We start from the raw sequence: 18,091 nt of genomic DNA on the forward strand, positions 1-18,091 counted from the left end.
CACACACACACACACACACACACACACACCCTTCTCCCCGCGCGTGTACCGTGGAGCCCGCCCCCTCGGAAGCCAGCGCCTGGGCTCCTCGCTCTTGCCATTACCTGTCGTCAAGGACTGTGCACTTCCTACGAACAGTTTCTATCGCCGCCATCCGAGCCAAGGTTCCCGCTCGCTTCAAATATCCGTCCTCACCATCGACAACGCCTAAGGTACACCCACCCACCCTGGAGCGCACCCCACTTCTGGGGCCCAGGCCCCCGGGGCTCCCTCTGCGGCACGACTAGGGAGAGCCTTAGTGTGTATGTGTGTGTGTGTGTGGAAAGCGCCGCGGCAGCAATCTTAACCTTCGTAGGAAACCTGGATTCGGTGAGGGTCAGATTCAAACCTGGGGCCTCTGTCAGGAAAACACAGATAAATCCAGGAGATGCTGGGGAGCAGGAGCCCACCCTGCCCCCACCCTCTGGGGGGCCCCTTTCTACTGTCCCCCTCAGCGCCTGTAGAGAGTATTCACACTTCCTTTTGTTAAACATATAACTTTTTTTTTTATTTTGAGCGTGACACTTCTCCACTAGATAGCAAGGAAAAGTGATAACAATTACACATTACACAAAAGTACTGTACCATTGCTTTTATCTTGAAGGTTTCGGAAGCATCTACAGTTAATAAGTTAAATAAAGGGCTTGAGTACATAAATATTTGTCTAGGAACCCTACCGTATCTACAACACAGTAAGAATCTACAGAAGGACAAACTTTTACCATACCACGCTGAGTGCAATTGCGTTATAACATTTCAAATATACAAAGCTCTGTTCTTTTTTTTTTTAATAACAATGGTATGTACAGAATCAATAATCACAGTTTGGTGACTTCAACAGTCCATATTCTAGCAGAGTATTTCCCTTTGGTTTGATATAAAAACCTTGGTTGGTGTATGATAAAGAAGAGAACAAGAACAAGACGCCCCTTTCCGTTAAGTGCACTGTTAAGCTATCTTACAGATTCGCATTCGCTTCCCCAGCCTTGGGCTCTCTCCGGAGCACACGCTGGGGGGAATCAACTTAGAGCGCCAAAATCCTATTTAAAAAAAAGAAAAGAAAAGAAAAGAAAGCTAAGTGGGGTGTCAGGAGGGAGAGAGGTTGGACTTTTAAAATTTTTAACTTCAATACCAGGCGTCTTAAGGAGAAAACCTCCCCGATATTTTCAGTAAAGAACAGGAGAGTGGACTTCGAGTTGGATCGAGGTTGGCAGGGACAGGGGCAGGGGCGTGTGGACGGCCAGCCGAGGAGGTGCCACGTCAGGTAGTGCCAAGGGCTGCCTTGCCCGCGTCCAGGCTGCTGCAAAGGCGGCCGCGCTCTCTCAGTGCCGTCTCGGGAGTGTGCTGGTCCTCTGTTTCCATTTGGTCTTGAGTGGTGCTGAGTGAGGTGACCTTTCGGGTCGCGCCCGGGGCGCGAGGTGGAGGGCAGCCTTTAGCACACCTCCTTGCCCGTGCTGGTGCCCGGCAGGATGTTGAGCTGCGTGAGCTGCGCCGCGTGCTCCTTGGCCTTGAGCCTCAGCGCAGCTATGCTGGAGGCGCGTCTGTCTGCGGCCGCCGTGGCCGGGTCGGCCAGCGCGCCCGACGCCACCGCGCCCTCCACGGCTGGCGTGGGCTGTCTCAGGAGCGCGGCCGCGGTCGACGCGCTGGTCAGGGGGGCCATGGTGGAAAAGAGCCTGCAGGGAGAGCAAACAGCGTGGTCACCGCCCCAGCCCCAGAGGCTGCGCGCGGCGCCTCGGGCAGCCTTTCCCGCTACCTCTCCCCTGCGGAGCAGAGGGCACAAAAGGGCGCCGCTGCTGCTGCCGCCGCCGCCGCCACGGCGGGCTGCTGAGGAGTAGCTGGGCGCGGGGTAGGAGGGGAGGCTGGGGCGCTCCAACAGGGTTTACTAGAGCAGGGACCCAACAAAGGGGGAGGGGGCAGGAAGACCAAGGGGCCAGATATTCCTGAAGTCCACAGTCGGGCAGAGTGAGGCCTCGTGTCCCAAAACCCCCACCGCCCAACTACGTGGATTCTGTGCTTTCGCTTAAGCAGGGGATGTATTCTCATACCAGGGGCTTCGCTTGCCTGTAATACTATTTGCCAGGGGGAAAAAAGGAGGCGAGACAAAGAGAAAAAAGAGAGAGACCGGATTCGTGGGAGCAAAACTGATCCAGACCTGTACTGCAGTTGGTACTCCCTAGGGCGCCTTCCCAGCCCGGCCAGGGGCTCCTTTCACCCTGAAAAAGCTGGTCTTGTTTGCCGGTCTGGTCTTCTAGCCACCGGCCCGGACCCGGCCAAAGACCATTGTGGGGAGGGCGCGTCCGCCAGTTGATTTCCGCTCACCAGGCGGCTCTGACCTGCCAGCGGTCCCACGCCCGCCCGAGTGTGGCGACACTCCCCCCACCCGTCTTCGCCTTCCCTGCGCCTTTGCCTCTTGTCCCAGAGAGCCCTCACTCGGGACCCGTGAAACCCGGTTCGCGCGGCGCCGGGTGAAGCCCAAGCCTGGGACTCCAGTCCTCGCCACCGCCTCCAGGACGCGCCTGGATTCCTCCTCTGGGCGCCTTTGCATTGCACTGTGGACCTGCAGCTGAGCAGATCCTTCGGACCCGTACACACACCGCCCCTACATCCGCCGCTTCCCCCCAGGGTTTTGGGTCCCGGCCCCTGTAAGACCAACTCAAGGCTTCCACTTGGGCTCGGTTCTCTTAAGCCCACCCTCCACCTCTTGCACTACCCGCACCACAACCCTCTTCCAGCCTCTCCAAATCTCTAGTCTTGGTTTGCCAGCTTTTTTACAAGTCACTTGAGAGGAGGGAAAAGGAGGGGGTGTTGGGTGATGGATATAGGCCTTTAATTTTTTTTCCCAGAAACAAATAAAATGTGGCCTGGAGGGGGCGTAACATGCCTTGGTTTCACTAGGTAAACTGAGTCACTATACCTCAGTGTACTTTCTGTTTATTAGTTTGTTACAAAAAAACTAATTTCGCTTTGAGTCTTTTTTGAAAATTTTCTCCAAGATGATTTTTGGTTAAGTGGCTGCACAGTTGGATCAATCTATTATTTCTTTGTTCTCCCCAAAAGAGATCATTGAAGCTGCATTGAATTTTATTTTCACTGCACTTTCCAACTTAATACATCTCTCCTTTGTTTCTTTGTCTGTGTGATTATACAGACTTTTAATTTCATCATTCGATGTTCATTTAAAGAAAAGGAGTTATAACATATGATGAACTGTTTCTTTTATTTCTTTGTCTTGGGCCTCTGTGGGTGTCAGGGCTTGCACATATTGGGGGTATGGCTGGCAGCAGGTCAGCTGAATGACAAGGAAGATAAGAGTCTGGGGGAAAAGAAATTTTTGCACCTAGAAGGCCGTGGCTCCGGGACTCTTATGGGGACCAGAGCTGTGTTCCTCTGACTGCCAGGCTTTGGGGCATGAGGAAGGACTTTTGCAAAACTTGAAGTCACCCCTGGTTCCTGTGGCCTACACCTGTACCCACTTACACACATACCGTCTATGGCCTGAACTGCTGCTGCCTGCAAATGGTACTTTTACGGCTTTCATTGAACACTCCCAATTTCCACAGTTGTTGCTATTGCCTCAGTCCCAAGTCATTCCCTTTGAGATCCACACTGTTTAAGGCAAACTTAGAGATTGTTTTCTTTGGCTAAATCTCTGAGGTAAAGCCAGAGAGGAAAGATGTATGTAGTCCCTGACCGTCTCCGGCCTGCTCCCTGGACCCCAGCCTGTGTGTATATGAGAGACAGACTCCCCGAGGCCGCGTGTTACCTGCCGAACGCAGGGCTGATGAAGGCCGGGTGCCGGAACACGGCGGCTCCGAGGAAAGTGCTCAGGCCCAGCGGGGCCCCGCTGGGCGGCAGGCTGGCCGAGCCCGGAGGCGGAGGTAGACTCGGAAAGGCGGCGGCGGCGGCTGCGGCGGCGGCGGTCCAGGCCGAGTCGAGCGCAGGGTGGTGCGGGGGGAAGGGGCTGGCGTCCAGGTACGGGCTGAGCGGGTGGGTGGCAGAGAGCGGCCCAGGGAAGGGCAGCCCCGGGGGATGGGTCTGCGCGCCCGCCTTCTCCCGCTTGCGCCACTTGGCCCGACGGTTCTGAAACCAGACCTGCAAAGGAGAGAGGCTGGGGTTGGCGCACGGCCTCTGGGCTCTGGGCTCTGGGCCTGGGGCCCAGCGGGCACTCCGGCATGTCCACGCCTCTTCCCACCCACCCACCCCCGCTCCCCGCGCCCCATCCCGCACCGCCCCGGGCCTTCCCTCCTTTCCACTGGGGCCCCAACCCAGCTCTGGCCTCAGTTTATTCAAGGACGGGGCTGAGGCCAGAGAGGCAGTAAAAGGGCCCCCAAACTTAAAGCCAGCAGGAAACACAGGGCAAGCGAACTCTTTACAGTGGCTATTTCAACTAGCCTAGTTCCTTTCCAAGTTTAAGAAAAGTGGTTTGGTGTGTTTAATGGTGAGGAAACCAAGGTTTAAATGTCTGTGCCGCTGTGTGCTGTGTCTTTAAGACTTAAACCTCTCTAAGCCTCAGTTTTCTAATCTGTACAATGGGGATAATAAAACTTGACTCTTAAGGCTGTGATGAGGAATGAGTTAAATAAAGCATGGGGAAACTGGCAGCCACCAGAAGAAGAATGCACATCAGCTTTCTCCTGCAAGTCAGCTATTTTCACCCATTTCATGTTTACCCAAGAGCTGACACAATCCTTGCTCTGTGTTGAAAAGAAAATCGGGGAGGTGGTTCATTGAATCTTTCTAGAAATATTTTTTGAACATTTTCGAGCACTACTCTGAGTTCTGGGGCTTGGGGAGAGCTGGGAAGGAGGGAGGAAATACCTGTGGTAATTAGCAAACAGGCAGACATTTTAGGGTGTCAGTTCTCCTTGAAATGAAGTGTGGGGGACACAGCCTGCTATCTGCAATGGCTCTAGGCAGGGCTGGGTTTCACCTAGGAAGGCCCTGACTGCGTGGACCAGGTACGCAGCAATACCTGGGCACAGAAAAACCGGAGTGCTCGATACCTGTAGACTGTGTACATCTTCAGAGCTAACGGGTCCTTTATTTCTTTATTTCTTCTGGGGATGTGGTTTAAATCGCTAATGTGAAATGAGACAGCTCTAGGCTTGGGGGAGGTTTTTAGCACAAGGTATCTTCCTAATTGTTAATAGAAAGCAGTTTTAGTAGAGACCGTTACCTGAAATGTGGCAGCTACCATAGTCTAAAAATAACTCCCAGGAGCATGAAATTATTTTTATGTGACCTGCTCATCACACCCACAGCTGGGAAGCTATGCGCCTTCTCCCTTGAAGGCATTAATATTTTTAGGGCTGGGTTTATGCCGGCACACAAGTCTAGAAATTAAGAATGAACTCCAGGGCTATACAGTTATATTAAAATGCAATGTAAATTATCCCAGGGGAATATGTTTAAAAAATTTTTAAGACATCTCTGCTTTTCAAATATACACACTGGGGGCGGTCGTGACTAGCACCCATATCTGGACTTGGTCTGACTTCTAGGGCAAGACAAATGGAGAATACAAGCTGGTTGATGACTTAAAATTTTGCGGAAAGGGGGCCTGCTTATAACATTCCACAGCCTTCAAATAACCTATTGGAGCCCTGCAGAAACACTCCAGTGTGGAAATTCAGAGACTTGAAAAAGAAGGACTAGATGGGACCAGGCTGGGTGGGCAGCTTTTGTGTATCCAAATCTGTCTAGACGAGAATATCCGCCACTCCTTGATGGCAGTGAAAGGAGTAAAGGCGGGGACAGTGGAGGCAGAATGCCCTCAAAGAACGTGGAAACCTTTTACAGACGATCGGCTCTGCCGGCTCAACTGCAATTATCAAGATGTCCCCCTGCAATTCCTCATTATTGAATTAATACCTCGGAGGCCCCCCAAAGGTAAACGAAAGGACTCTAATAATTCATATTCACTTAATTACATCTTCTCCAGTGAATAGGGAGAGAGGAGAAGGGGAGGGGGCGCTCTCTTTCTTTTTAAAAGTTATTTAACTTTCCCACGACTCGTTCCCCTGAGCTGAAAATGCGGAGTTGCTGTCACATCTCTGTTTGACAATGGAGAAATGTGTCAACAGAAAGGAGGGGACAGGCCTCATCATTAGCCCTCTAATGCAAGAAGCTGTTGTGTATTAAATGAGCCATATGGAATTTATTGTGCTTTATCAGCGCTTGATTTTGACTGTAAAGTGATTCACTCAGCTCCTAACCCAGGGACATCTGTTTTCTGTTGGCCATTGGGGCTGCCCAGTGTTGATCGTCTCTTTGGTTATGAGGCCTGGGTTCGGAAATGCACTCTGGTATGGGGCTGCAAACACCTTTAATAGCATTGCACTCACTCCCTATTAGATCAATGTGGGCTCATTGCTATAAAAAATGGGAAATCAAATAGCATTAGCCAGCTCCTTGTGCGGGCGGAGGGGAAATCAAACAGCATTTTGCCTTCAAATGGCCCTGTTTGTTCTAGCACTAAGTGGGCTTTTATGAAGCCCGATTGGAGACTTAATCGCAGCCAAATACCTGCTTGGAGCTGAGCGGATTTGTCTAACAACCAAATCCATGCTCCATCCCATTATTTCAATCAGGAGAAGTCAGTTCACAGATTGTTTCCTACAGGGGCGGTGGCCCTGGGGGGCTTCCGAACTATAGTCTTGGGGACACTGAAACCCCTCTTCTGATCCTGGACTCCTTCCGCAAGGCTCCCGAGCCCAGAACCCTTCCCCTTCAACCTCCCAGGTCTTCACATTTTAATGTCGTTTTGTGTGTGAGTGTTTGGGTCTGTCTTTCTAGTTCTGCTTCTCTTCATTTTAGGAAGGGGGGTCTCTCAACAACTCCCCAGTCCATCAACCCATCTCTCCCCAGCTCTCCCCCCAACCCACTACCCCTCCCTTCCTCCCTCTCTGCTGTGCAGCTCACCTGGACCCGGGCTTCAGTCAAGTCCAGCCTCATAGCCAGTTCCTCCCTATAAGAAAGCAACACACAGGCAGGAGGTCACTGCAGGCTCCAGCAAGCCCCTTGTCAGCCACCTTTCCCTGGCTGGCAGCCTCCTCCATTCGGATCTCACCCCAGACACATGGGCATCACCATCCCTTGACCACTGGAGTGCCTGCTATTTGACTGAAAACATAAAAACACAGCACAGTGCCAGAAATAGGGTCTTATCTATTATAGTGTATTATATGCAAGAGTGACAGGGGTGGCTTCTTGAGTCTCTAAGTCTATAAAGTCAGATTCTCACTCTCTCTAGCCAGAGCTAGACAAGAAACACACACACACACACACACACACACACACACACACACACACACACACACACAGAGCTTATACCCTGTTTTGTCCTAATAGTAAATGGGAGAACTCAGCACTCGACTACAAAACACTTCTTTCAGCCACTTGGTTTCTCTCTGCCTTCTTTAAAAAATGTTTTCTCCTCTCCTCTTCCTGTCTCTTCTCTCTCCCTCTGTCTCTCTCCAGCTCTCAGTCTCTCCCTCCATCTCTCCCCCCCTTCCTCCCTCCCTCACCCCCTTAGGTCACACTCCCCGTTACCCTCTGGAGATATGTTAAGCTTGTTAAGAGTTCAGTGGGGTAATTTTTCGATTAAACAAAATTCTGTGCACCTCCTGACTCCAGTGCCCACTACAAACCCTGCCCATCTCAGAGGAAGTCAATTTAACTGAAACCCTACCCCGTCATTGCAGTTATTACTGCGACAATTAAGGCAAATAGGAAACCATTAAGATGCTGTAAAACGGCTTACGACCTGTTTACCGAAAATATGAGCGCGCTGGAGAATAATTGGCTCTCTGCTCGTTAATATGAAAGAGCAGGGGCTGCACCAGCCTGGGACCCGGGTCTGCACTGCTGGCAGTCCCCCGGGTTCACACCTGAAACTTCAGGACTCAGGGAAAAGCGGTCCCGTGAGTGCTTCCCCCGCTGCCTCCTGCTGCAGTGAACATCAGCAAATCTAAAACCCTAAAACCCCACTCCTGGCTGGCTCCGGGGCGGGAGCCAAGGGGCTCTAACTAACCCCCTGGGTCAGAAAGAAGTGGGCATGGGGTGCCGAAGAGGAGCTGCCCCTCTTCGTGTACTTTGGTTCCCCTGAAGAACCTAAAAAAAGGCCAGACCTGGGTGCCAAGCGACCCCACCTGATTTTCTCCTTTTGAATTACATGTGTGTGATAAATGCAAAAAAAGCAGGTCCGCCAGGTAGCTATTTGATAGCACATAGTTATTTTAAATTTTATCTTCTTTTTAAAAAATAATGAGGGAACTGCAGGATACAGGGGAGACCCAAGTTTAGCGCAGGATGATCAAGTTTGGTGCCTTGGCCCCATATGCAGTCTACTATTTTCCGTTTCTTCTTAGGAGGCAGCTTGGCAATTAATTGCTAGACCAACTGCTCTAGAGAGCTGGCTCAGGCCTCCTGAGCGCTAAGCGATTTCTCCTCCGGTTCAAGGGGGCGGGCAGCTTTCCGCTACTAAAATGCACATTGAAAAGCTGCACACGTCTCCTGCGAAGGCGCTGCTGGAGCTTGACAAGCCCGACGCCAGGCAGATATCTATCCCTTTCTCCCTCTCTGTTGGGGGAAGTTTGCCCTACCTCTGGCTCCTCGCGGGAGCCAGACCTTAGCCTTGGGCTGGGAGAGGAAGGCCCCCAGCAGGGCCTGAGCCCCAGGCAGGATGAATAAGCCCCTGCCCAGGGGTCCAGTCTTCTCACAGGCACATCTTTCACCCCAAAACCTGGGCGAGTGGGAAGTGGAGGCGGAATACCCGGGTTGGACACCCACCAGTCCAAAGAGAAAAATTCCCCCAGCTGTTCCATCTGCCGCCTGCCAGGCTCCCAGCAATCAGTGCCCGCCCTTGGGAACCCGCGTACATTAAACCAACACTGGGTTGAATGTGTTTGGAGGGAGAGAGAAGACAGCGATGATTCTGGTTGGTGCCCCCACTGTTGTGCAGATACCAGTACCAAACACTGCCCAGTTTTGACTTCCTCGGGTTATTTCAGGAGTCCTCAAACGACAGAACTTGGATCTTTTTCACGGCTTCTCCGCAGGCACGGGCTCCAGCTCCACTGCGAACCAAGTAACTGATACCCACCAGGCTCCCGGGGCATCAGGCGGGGGTGGCGAGCGCACCACACAGCGGCCAAAAATAGCCGCTGCTTAGCTCTGGCAGCGAGGTCTGGCAGCGCTTCCTGAGCCTGGCCTGAGACCTGGCCGGGACCGCAGCGCTCCGGGGGCCCGGGTGGGTGCGCTGGGGAGCGCAAATTTCCAAGGTGGCGCGTTCGGGCGCCCTTTAGAGAGGCCCGTGTCTTTTTCTCTAACTAAAACTTGTCATTTGACAAAAATAAAATGGAAAGGCCTCGGGAAGGTAACAGAAAAAATCGTCCCGGTCTAAACTTAAAGTCCGGAGTAGGGGGGTTGGGAGGGAGTGCTTTTTGGTGAACAGGGGTGGGTGCCTTTGGGAGGGCGCCCCTGGGTTGGGTCCAGGAGCAAAGTCCCTGCCCCGAGGCCAGGGCCCCTGCCCAACCGCCTTCCCTCTCCCGGGCCCATTCGCACCCTCCAGCCTCTGGCGCCGTGACCACCGACCACCCCTCGCGCGTACCTGGTGAAGACATCTGGGTAGTGCGTCTTCTGGAAGGCCCGCTCCAGTTCCTCCAGCTGGTAGCTGGTGAAAGTGGTGCGGTAGCGCCGCTGTTTGCGCTTCAGCAGCCCCTCCTCCGAGTCGCTGCCCGCAGACAGGCACACGCTGTCCTCGCCGTCCTTGCCCTCGGCGTCCTCTGGGTGCAGCAGCAGCTCCTCCTTGGGTGACAGCTCCCCGCCCTCCGTGGCCACGGCGGCTGCGGAGGCGGCGGCCACCGCGCCGGTGGCGGCCACGGCGCAGCGCCGGGGCTCCTTGAGCAGCGCTCGAGCGTCGTCCTCCAGCATCTCCTCCTCGTCGTCTTCCAGCAGCTCCTCTTCCTCGTCCTCATCTTCTTCGTCCTCCAGCAACTCCTCCTCGTCGTCCTCGGCCCCCGTGCCGCTACTCCCCGCCGGGGCACCTCCGGGGCCGCCGGCCGCGCCGAGGCGCTCGTCCGGGTGCGCGGCGCCCCCCGGGCCGCCCAGCTCGTCCAGGGCGGGCGGTGGCGGCACGAAGGGCGCCCCGTTCTCACGGTACGACTTGCTGCGGCTGATGCTCACCTGCGGCGCCTGGCTGATCTTGAGCGTGTCCCAGGCCGCGGCGGCCGCGGCCGCGGCGGCCACGGCGGCCCCGGAGCCGTCCGGCCGCTCCCCCGGCCGCGAGGTCGTCGGCGGCGGCGGCGGCGGGGCCTCCCCCCGCGGACCCGCCGTGGCCGTGGCCGCTGCGGCCGCCGCGGCAGCCGCTGCCGCCGCCGCCGCCGCGGCGCCCTGGAGGAGGCGGCCCCCGCCCGGGCCGTACAGGCGCCGCAGCTTGGGCGGCAGGTGCAGCTCTGCCTCGAACGGGGCGCTGCTGCCCTTGGGGGAGCCTGCGGGCAAGGGAGAGCGGTCAGCGCGCTGGCCGGCCGAGCGTCCCCGCCAAGTCGCCGCCCAGGCAGGCCCGCCGCCGCTCCCTCGGCGCCTAGGCCTCCACGCGCGCGGCAACCCAGCCACCCACCACACGGCCACCAGACGCCCTTCTCCTCCTTCCTTGCTTTTCTTTTCCTTTACATCTTCCTCTCTCTCCTTCCCTTTCTATGCTTTCCTTCTCATTTCTTCCCTCCTCCTTTCCTCTCCTTCCACTCGTCCTTTTAGTTCCTGTCTTCCTTTACCCCTTCCTCTCCTCGCCCTTCCTTTAATTTTTTTTCTTCCTCTCTCGCCGTCTCTCCCGTTCTTTCCCCATCTTTCTCCTCTCCATCTCCTCCCTTTCTCTTCTTGTGCGCTCCCCAACCCTACTTCCTTCCCTCTTTCTTCCTCTCTTTTTCTTTCGATTGCACTCCCACATTTTTTACTTCCCATTTCGGGGTGGTGGTAGGGAATCTGAAAACATTCAACAACTTTTAAAAAATCACCACCCTGAAAAATGAAAAGTTTGTGCACGACCTGTGCCCTCGGCTCTGCCACGCGGGCGGGGGTTGACGAGGGGGCGCTGCCGGGCATGGGACCCCGGCAGGGGTTGGGGGAGCGGCCCAGTGGCCCTGAGTCCGTCCAGGCCTTGCCCCAACAGCCCCTAGCAGGAGGGGCCGGAGGCTCCTCGCCCAGAAAAATCGTCCTGGCGAAAATGGGCTTGGAGAGGCCTGGGTGGGGGCAGAAGGGGTGCAATAGGCACAGGCCGCTCCTTCCCCTCGAGGAAGCGCCTGGCAGAGGTGCCACTGCAGGCTAAAAAAAGAAAAGGAAAAAGTCAGTTTTATTTTAAAGGACCCCTTCTCCGCTGTCTGCTCCTGTCTTCCAAGTGGCGCTGCCGCTGGACCGCTGGTTTAGGGATTGGAAAAGAAATCAACAATTCTTTCCCTGTGCGACACCTCTGCAGCCAGCTCAAGGCGAAATTTGAGTGTAACAGGTTCGGGGCAAAACGACAGTTGTTCTGGAATTTTTAATTTTAGGGAAAAAAGAGCTTTGAAACACCTCAACTCTATTTAAAAAAAAAAATTAACAAAGCAGAGAAAAAAATAGCACCCAGAAGCCGCACATTTCATACACTTCAAATACAGTAAGTAAGGAGCATTTGGGGAATCCCAGGGAGATGGTTTCTGCAAAGCTTGGGTTTAAAAGGTCACAAGTAATCTACGATTATAAAAAGAAGAAAAAAGCAGAACACCGCGTGTAAAGAAATCGTCCAAAGAGGAAAGGCCAAGGCTCACTCTGCCTGGAGTCCCCATTCACAGCTCTTGCGGCTCCTGTCTTCACCAAGTTGTGGTTACAAGGGCCCACCTGGCACCTGCTGTTTCTGACCTGCCGCCCCTCTTCAGAGCACCCTCAAGGCCACCAAAGGGCGCACTTAAACGACCTAAGGACCAACGCCGAGAACCTAAGGGCCCCTGAAGCGAAGCTTGGTCTCTGCTTTTTCTGGAAGCAGAGAGGGAGGGAGAGACAGCCCCTTGGCGAGATATTTACCGCTCTTGGAGGCACCAGGCCTCAGAGTTGTTCCTCTTCCCTCCCTCTCGAGTTGGACAACCGCGGGCCCCCGGCCCCCAGACATCACACATCCAAACCAGTGCCCAGAACCCTTTCCAGGTGCCTCGCGAGCGCAGCCTTACCTTGCACGGCCTTTTCCTGGTCGGCGCGGCTGGCCAGCGGGGCGGGCAAGCTCTGCGCAGCTCCCAGAAGCCGCATTTTGCACGGGCTTCTCCGGCCCAGGATGCTGTCGATGCAGTAAGAGGAGAGCAAAGTTGGAGATTTACTTTTGCACTCGGGCCTCTCGGAGCAGCCCTCCTCCTGGTACTGATTGCTCATGGCTGGGGTTTTTTCCCCCGGGCGCAGAGAAGCGGGCCGCTGGCTGCCTTTCGGGGCGGGTGGGATGTATGGGTGTGTGTTGGGGGGTGAAGTTAGATAGCTGGTTATAATAGATATTATTGCGATCTCTGTGCCTCTCTGCCTCGCTCGGTCGCTGGCTGCCGGCTCCCGCCCTGCCCGCGGCCGGAGCTCGCCTTCTCCGCGCTCAGGACAAGCAGTAACAAGTGTAGTGAGCCGCGGGCACGGAGCTCTGGAGTCTCTCTCCTCCACGTGCTGAGAGGCGCCTTCTGATTGGCTCTCGCCAGAGGCCGGGCTGCGCCGGGCTGTGGGCTCCGCGCAAAGCCCGGACTGGATTCGGGAAAGGCCGGCGGTGGAGGGGGGGCAACAGGCACTCGCCCAAGCCAATTTTCTTTTTCTTTTTTGTTTTTAACTTAATAACTTTCTCACTTCTCCATCCTGTTCCCGTAGCTCCTCCTTTAACCCGTCAGGGCTAGCCCTAAGCTCCAGCTTATTCGGATGTCAGGCCTGTGGGTGCCTCTTGGGCAACGTGCGCCCCTTCCACCAGCCGGAGGACCTCGCTCCCGTGGAGGCAAGGCCTTGAGGCTGGGATCGCCGTGGCGCCGACTTGGCCATTTTCAAAGGCGCTCCCAGGACAGCGCCTTGACCTCAGTGGTCCTCAATCGCCATTCTCTTTAGGCCAGAGGGCCTCGGAGGTGCCGGGGTGAGGGCCGCCAGCAAACATCTGCCGTTTGGGGCGTCCACTTTTCTCTTGCGGCCCAACGCATTGAGCTGTTAGTCTTCACCCTGAGCCCAGCGGTTGCTCTCTGGTTAGTAGCGTCTCTCAACCTCTCTCACCTTCGTCTTCAACTCTGGGAAAAGTCCCCTTAAAGACAAAGCCCTGCCAAAGGCGGGCGGCCTTCCCTAAAGCATCTACAGGGCGGAAAGGGACAGGCGAGTGCGTGTCGGCTGTGAGCGGGGGAGGCTGGGGACAGGTCTGGGAGTCTCCCCCTTCTCTCCGGACTCGCTTGCCTCTTCTGCCCACAAGTTCGCCCCTGTGGGTGAGGCCATCACCCCGAGGCTGGACACTCTCAGATCGCGCGCAGGGAGCAGGACCTACCCCGAGCCCTGAGCGCTCCTGGGCGGGAGGGACGCAGGTTTGCCTTCAACCGAGTCTCAGCGCCTAAAATTCTGAACGCTCCTGGCCTGGAGGGCCCCCACCCCCACCCCGGCAAAGGCCAAAGAGCGAACCTGAAAAAGAGCGCAGTTTCTCCCCAAACAGCTTGCTGCGCGTCCAGCGCTGAGAACCGAGACCCAACTCGGACTGAAGTTGGGACAAGCCTGGACGAGTGGCTAGCACGAACGCCCTCCTTGACTGGGTGCAGGGCCCGAGGGACAGCCAGGGGCCTCGATGCTGGCACGGTGGGGGCGAGGGTGGTGGGTGGGAGAGGGGCCGGGGAGGGGGAATCCACGCCGGGTTTTCCTCTCTCAACCCCTTCAATGTGTCAAAGAGAAACGCGTTTTACAAAGGATTATACTTGAATCACTTACAGTCAGTATTTAAAAATACAAGGATGCATAACTGAGATTTTTTTTTTCAGCCATAAACATCTGCATAACTCTTGGATGCTCGTGGGTGGGTGGCAGACAGATCGGGCTGGCTTGGCAGGAGCTTTCAAGACAAAACTGGAGCGGGATGAAGGGTTAGGAACAGGCACATTAATAATGTTAGTACTAATGCTGATATTATTACTATTAACGCCTAGAGGGAAAGGTTGTCTCTGGGTCTGCCTCCGTCTCTCTCTGGTTTTTGGTTTGAGTCTCACCAGTTTTTCCTGCACTTGGATAATGGGACTGGGGGGCCAAGGAGAAGCCAAGCTGTCTCTGACATTTGGTTTTCTTTTAAGCCCTCTCTGCGGTTCCAAGGCACCTGGGATCTTCTCCCTTTCTTGTATTCTTCCTTTTCCATCCTCACCCACAGTTCTGTGTTTTTATACTACTCTGTTCAGCTTGAAACTAACCTTCTGCACGCCGATTCCCTCCCCCTTCCCTCCCCGGCCCAGAGAGCCCACTCCCCGCGTTCGGGTCTCGGAGAGGCGGAGAGACGCGTCGGTCTCCTCCGAGCCGGCCTCCAGCCGCGGACCCTCGCGGGCGTCCGGGCGGCTGATCGCTAGGAGAGACGGAGGCACTTTTCCCTCCCCAGAGGGCCCGGCGTCGGAAATCCACAAGACCCGGCTGCGGGTGGCTCCGTGACTTCAGAGTCACACTCCTGCACACGCAGGGAGTGGGCTGAAAATGAGTCCAAAGAAGATCGTGTTAAACAAAAAAAGACACAAACGCACAAATCATTTCTGAGAGTCTAACGGGGTTTCAACTCTCTCGGTGGAAGATTTCTTTGCTTCCGTCCCCCTCCTCCCCCTTCTGCAGCTGTTCTGCTTTTTTTAAAAAAGAAGTCGGACTTTCTGCTGGGGTGTATTCTAATTTTAATCATCCACTGCAAAAGGGGAGGTTAACATAGAATTTCTGATTCTGACTTAATGACCCCTGGAATTAAATCTAATTCTATTAATGGAATATAATGCCTTTCTTTGGGAAACCTGGTGAAAACTATCTTTATTTGTTATTTTTATCTTGTTTATTTTTGGTATTTTCTATCAATCTCCCCAAGTGAGGACGCTATTGGGAAGGCGCATCCATTCACTTCAGGGAGAAGGGCCCAACCCAGCTCCCTTTACAGCCAGCAGCCCTGAAATGATCTTTGTCACAATTCAACACCCAACTTCAGTCTCTACAATTGGCTCTTGCCATCCCTCAAAGATTAAATTAAAAAAAAAAAAAAAAAAACAGAAGCGGAAAACTTTTCTAACATAGCCATGGGGAGACAATCTGCTGCCCTCTCCAGTGTCTGATCAGAAGATAGGCTGAAGATATATGTATGTTATCCTACATGTTATTTTAAAAACCAAAATGATGCCTCTAGTATCAAAGAAGAATCTAGTCGATTTGTTGAGTAGGTAGACTTTTCCGGATTGGGCTGTAGGACTATGTATAAAAGAACTTTTAGTTTAGCCAATTAAATGTTTACGCTGTCAGCTGGATGACACTTTTCACTTCACTTTCTCCACTTTCTTTTACCCACTCATCAAACGTAATTTCATTTTAGTGATAATATTATTCACATTTGTACTTTGTTATTCACAACTCCCCTGGCTCCTCTAATCTTTGGGGTCTGTAACTGTTGGTTTTCTGTTCCTGGGCCGCCAGGAAAACAATGGTTTGCAGTTCATCTGCTTTTAAAATCAATCACTAAGATAAAAATGACAATTATGGCCGGAAGTGAGGGTCAAAAGTGTTCAAAACTGTTGTTTATGGTGAAAAACGAGGCTTGTCCCCAGGACGGGAAATAATAATCACCTAGAAGAGGCGAATGGAAGAAACCCCTTTCTCTTCTGTGGTGAGAGCTAATTCTACATTGTAGTTTTAAAATTATATTTGCAAGAAATGCGGGATAAGGGGGTGGCAGTTAGATGTTATTATCCAGGAAAAAAATGTTTGGAGGAGAGTTAACCTTGCACATTTTTCATTCCAGACGTTTTAATTTATTGTGCAATATACACATAGATAAATAAAGCTGTAATGGGCTCCCGGCCACACCGGACGGCTCAGGTCCCCTTAAATTATGTTCAACCTCTTCAAAACATATATTTAAACAATAGAAATAAACTTCATTGGAGTCTGGCGACCAATTTGGAAGCCATTGGAAGGGAAGACAATAAGTCCTGATTACACGCGAGGATTCTCTGTGATGCGATATCCCCTTTGCCAAGTCATTTTGCTGGTTTATTTATTTAATTTCTTTTTTTTTTTTTTTAACAAACTTTCATTCATTTAAGGTCTTCCGCAACCTGCTAATTTAACACTGGAGCGCGTTATTGCAGTGTTAGGAGGAGAGAAAGAGGGAGAGAAAACAACAATACTGCAATGATCCAAATGATACAGTAGAATTATAGCAATTATAGTTCTACTTGTGGAAGAAAACCTTGCTGAGATCAGGCAAACAAACTGAAGCCTTGTGAGGATAACAAGCGTCGGGATTGACAGCCGGTGCTGGGAAGAGCCGGAGGGCACAAACAGAAATATTTGCCTCCCCCCCCCAACCCCCCTTAACTCCAACCAGTCAAGGTTAACCTCCTCAAACGCCGCTTTCAGAGTCTTATCCACTTCAGGGTATGCATTTTATGCACAAATCGAGGTCTCTCCTCCGGGAAGTCTGGTAATAGGAGGAAATGTAACATAATCCGCTTGCCTAGCACTTGCCCCTCACCTTCTCTGCCCGCTGCTTGCCCTCCACTCCCTACCTCTGCCTCAGTTCTCCCCACGGCTGCAGGGATCTGTCTGTGGACGGTGTTTGTTTGCTGATGTGTTTACAAAGGAGCAGCCCATGGAAAGGTCCAGAGGGGCTGAGAACTTGGATTTCCGGGGGAGACTCCTTGGCGTTTGCTAATCCTCCCCTCTTCGCCGTGTGGTCCGCCAGAGCCGGGGGTTCCACCGTCAGGGCTCGGCTGGGAGAGGTTTGTTGGGAAGCAGCCCCCCAGACTTGACCGTGTGGGTGTGGTTACTGTGTCAGGGCAACTCCCCCTCTTTTCAAACTTCTCCGCTTTCCGTTACCTGCCAGCAGCCTGGGGAAAGAGGCCCGGGGAGCGAGGACCAGGGAAAACAGGACCGCCGCCCTCCAATCATCCATGCAGGCGGCTAACCGAGGCGTTCTCAAGCCTGGCTCCAAGCACAAAGCCAGGCAAGACGGTCACCGCCTCACGTCTGTCCTCGGGGGGCGGGGGAGGGCACGGTCCCTTCCCACGGGCGAGAAGCAAGTGGTTGAGTTGTCACCCCGGGCCCCTCGGCCGGAGCCCACCTGTCCTGCCTCACCCGTCCCCCAGCTTTCCAGACCCGAGAGGGAAACTTGGCGCCCTGTAATGACCGCCACCTGGGTTCCTCTCTCCTTCGCGGGACGGCGGGACCCCGTGTACGTCCAGGGTTGAGCTGTGCCCCGTGCAGCCTTTACTCTGGAGCTGCGGCTCTCGGCGCCCCGGGACGTGGTGGGGGCGCGGGTTGGAGCCCGGGTCGGGAGCAGCGAGGGATCCGACGCCGGCCTCAGCCCCGAGGCCCAGCCGACCCCGGCTGTCGCTGTCCTCGCAGCCGAGCCCCCTCCCGCGCTCGGCTCGGCGCCACGGCCAGAGTGCGCCCCCTAGCGGGGGCTCGGAGCCCGCCCGGCCCTTCCACCGCAGCCTCTGGGGACTGAAGTTGGCAGATCCCAGTGATCCGGCAGGAATGAATGGGGGAAGAAAACAAAAGCCTTGGAAACATTTCCAAGTGTGCAATAAAAGACCCATCTGTACCTTTCTTCTCCAGCGCGTTCGTGGTTAATGTCCCCCCATGAGCGCGAGAGGGGAGATAATTGCTGGGTGGATTCTTGCTGGCGAACCTCAGGAAACACTGGCCCGAGAAGTGGAATAATTGGGGGTGGCGCGCGAAGGCGAGCGTGCGGAAGCTGCACCACCAGCCGGAAGGCCGAATCCGCTGTCTGTGGGGTGTTGGTGGAGGCCTGGCTGCCTGCGCCCTCACATTCCTCGGTCCCTAGTGAGGGGTCATCTGAAACTAGCTA

The 18,091-nt window shown here is 54.2% G+C and overlaps 1 protein-coding gene across 1 annotated transcript; it reads right to left on the reverse strand.

The window, feature by feature from the left end:
* Window positions 539-12,758, reverse strand: ARX (aristaless related homeobox). Its single transcript, XM_021080129.1, has 5 exons — window positions 12,237-12,758; window positions 9,650-10,529; window positions 6,961-7,006; window positions 3,803-4,131; window positions 539-1,712 (listed from the first exon to the last, which is right to left on the reverse strand). The coding sequence occupies exons 1-5, from the start codon at window positions 12,430-12,432 to the stop codon at window positions 1,472-1,474; spliced, it is 1,692 nt and encodes a 563-aa protein (XP_020935788.1). The 5' UTR covers window positions 12,433-12,758; the 3' UTR covers window positions 539-1,471.

The sequence above is a fragment of the Sus scrofa genome, chromosome X (genome assembly GCF_000003025.6).
Source record: "Sus scrofa isolate TJ Tabasco breed Duroc chromosome X, Sscrofa11.1, whole genome shotgun sequence".
Lineage (NCBI taxonomy): Eukaryota > Metazoa > Chordata > Mammalia > Artiodactyla > Suidae > Sus > Sus scrofa.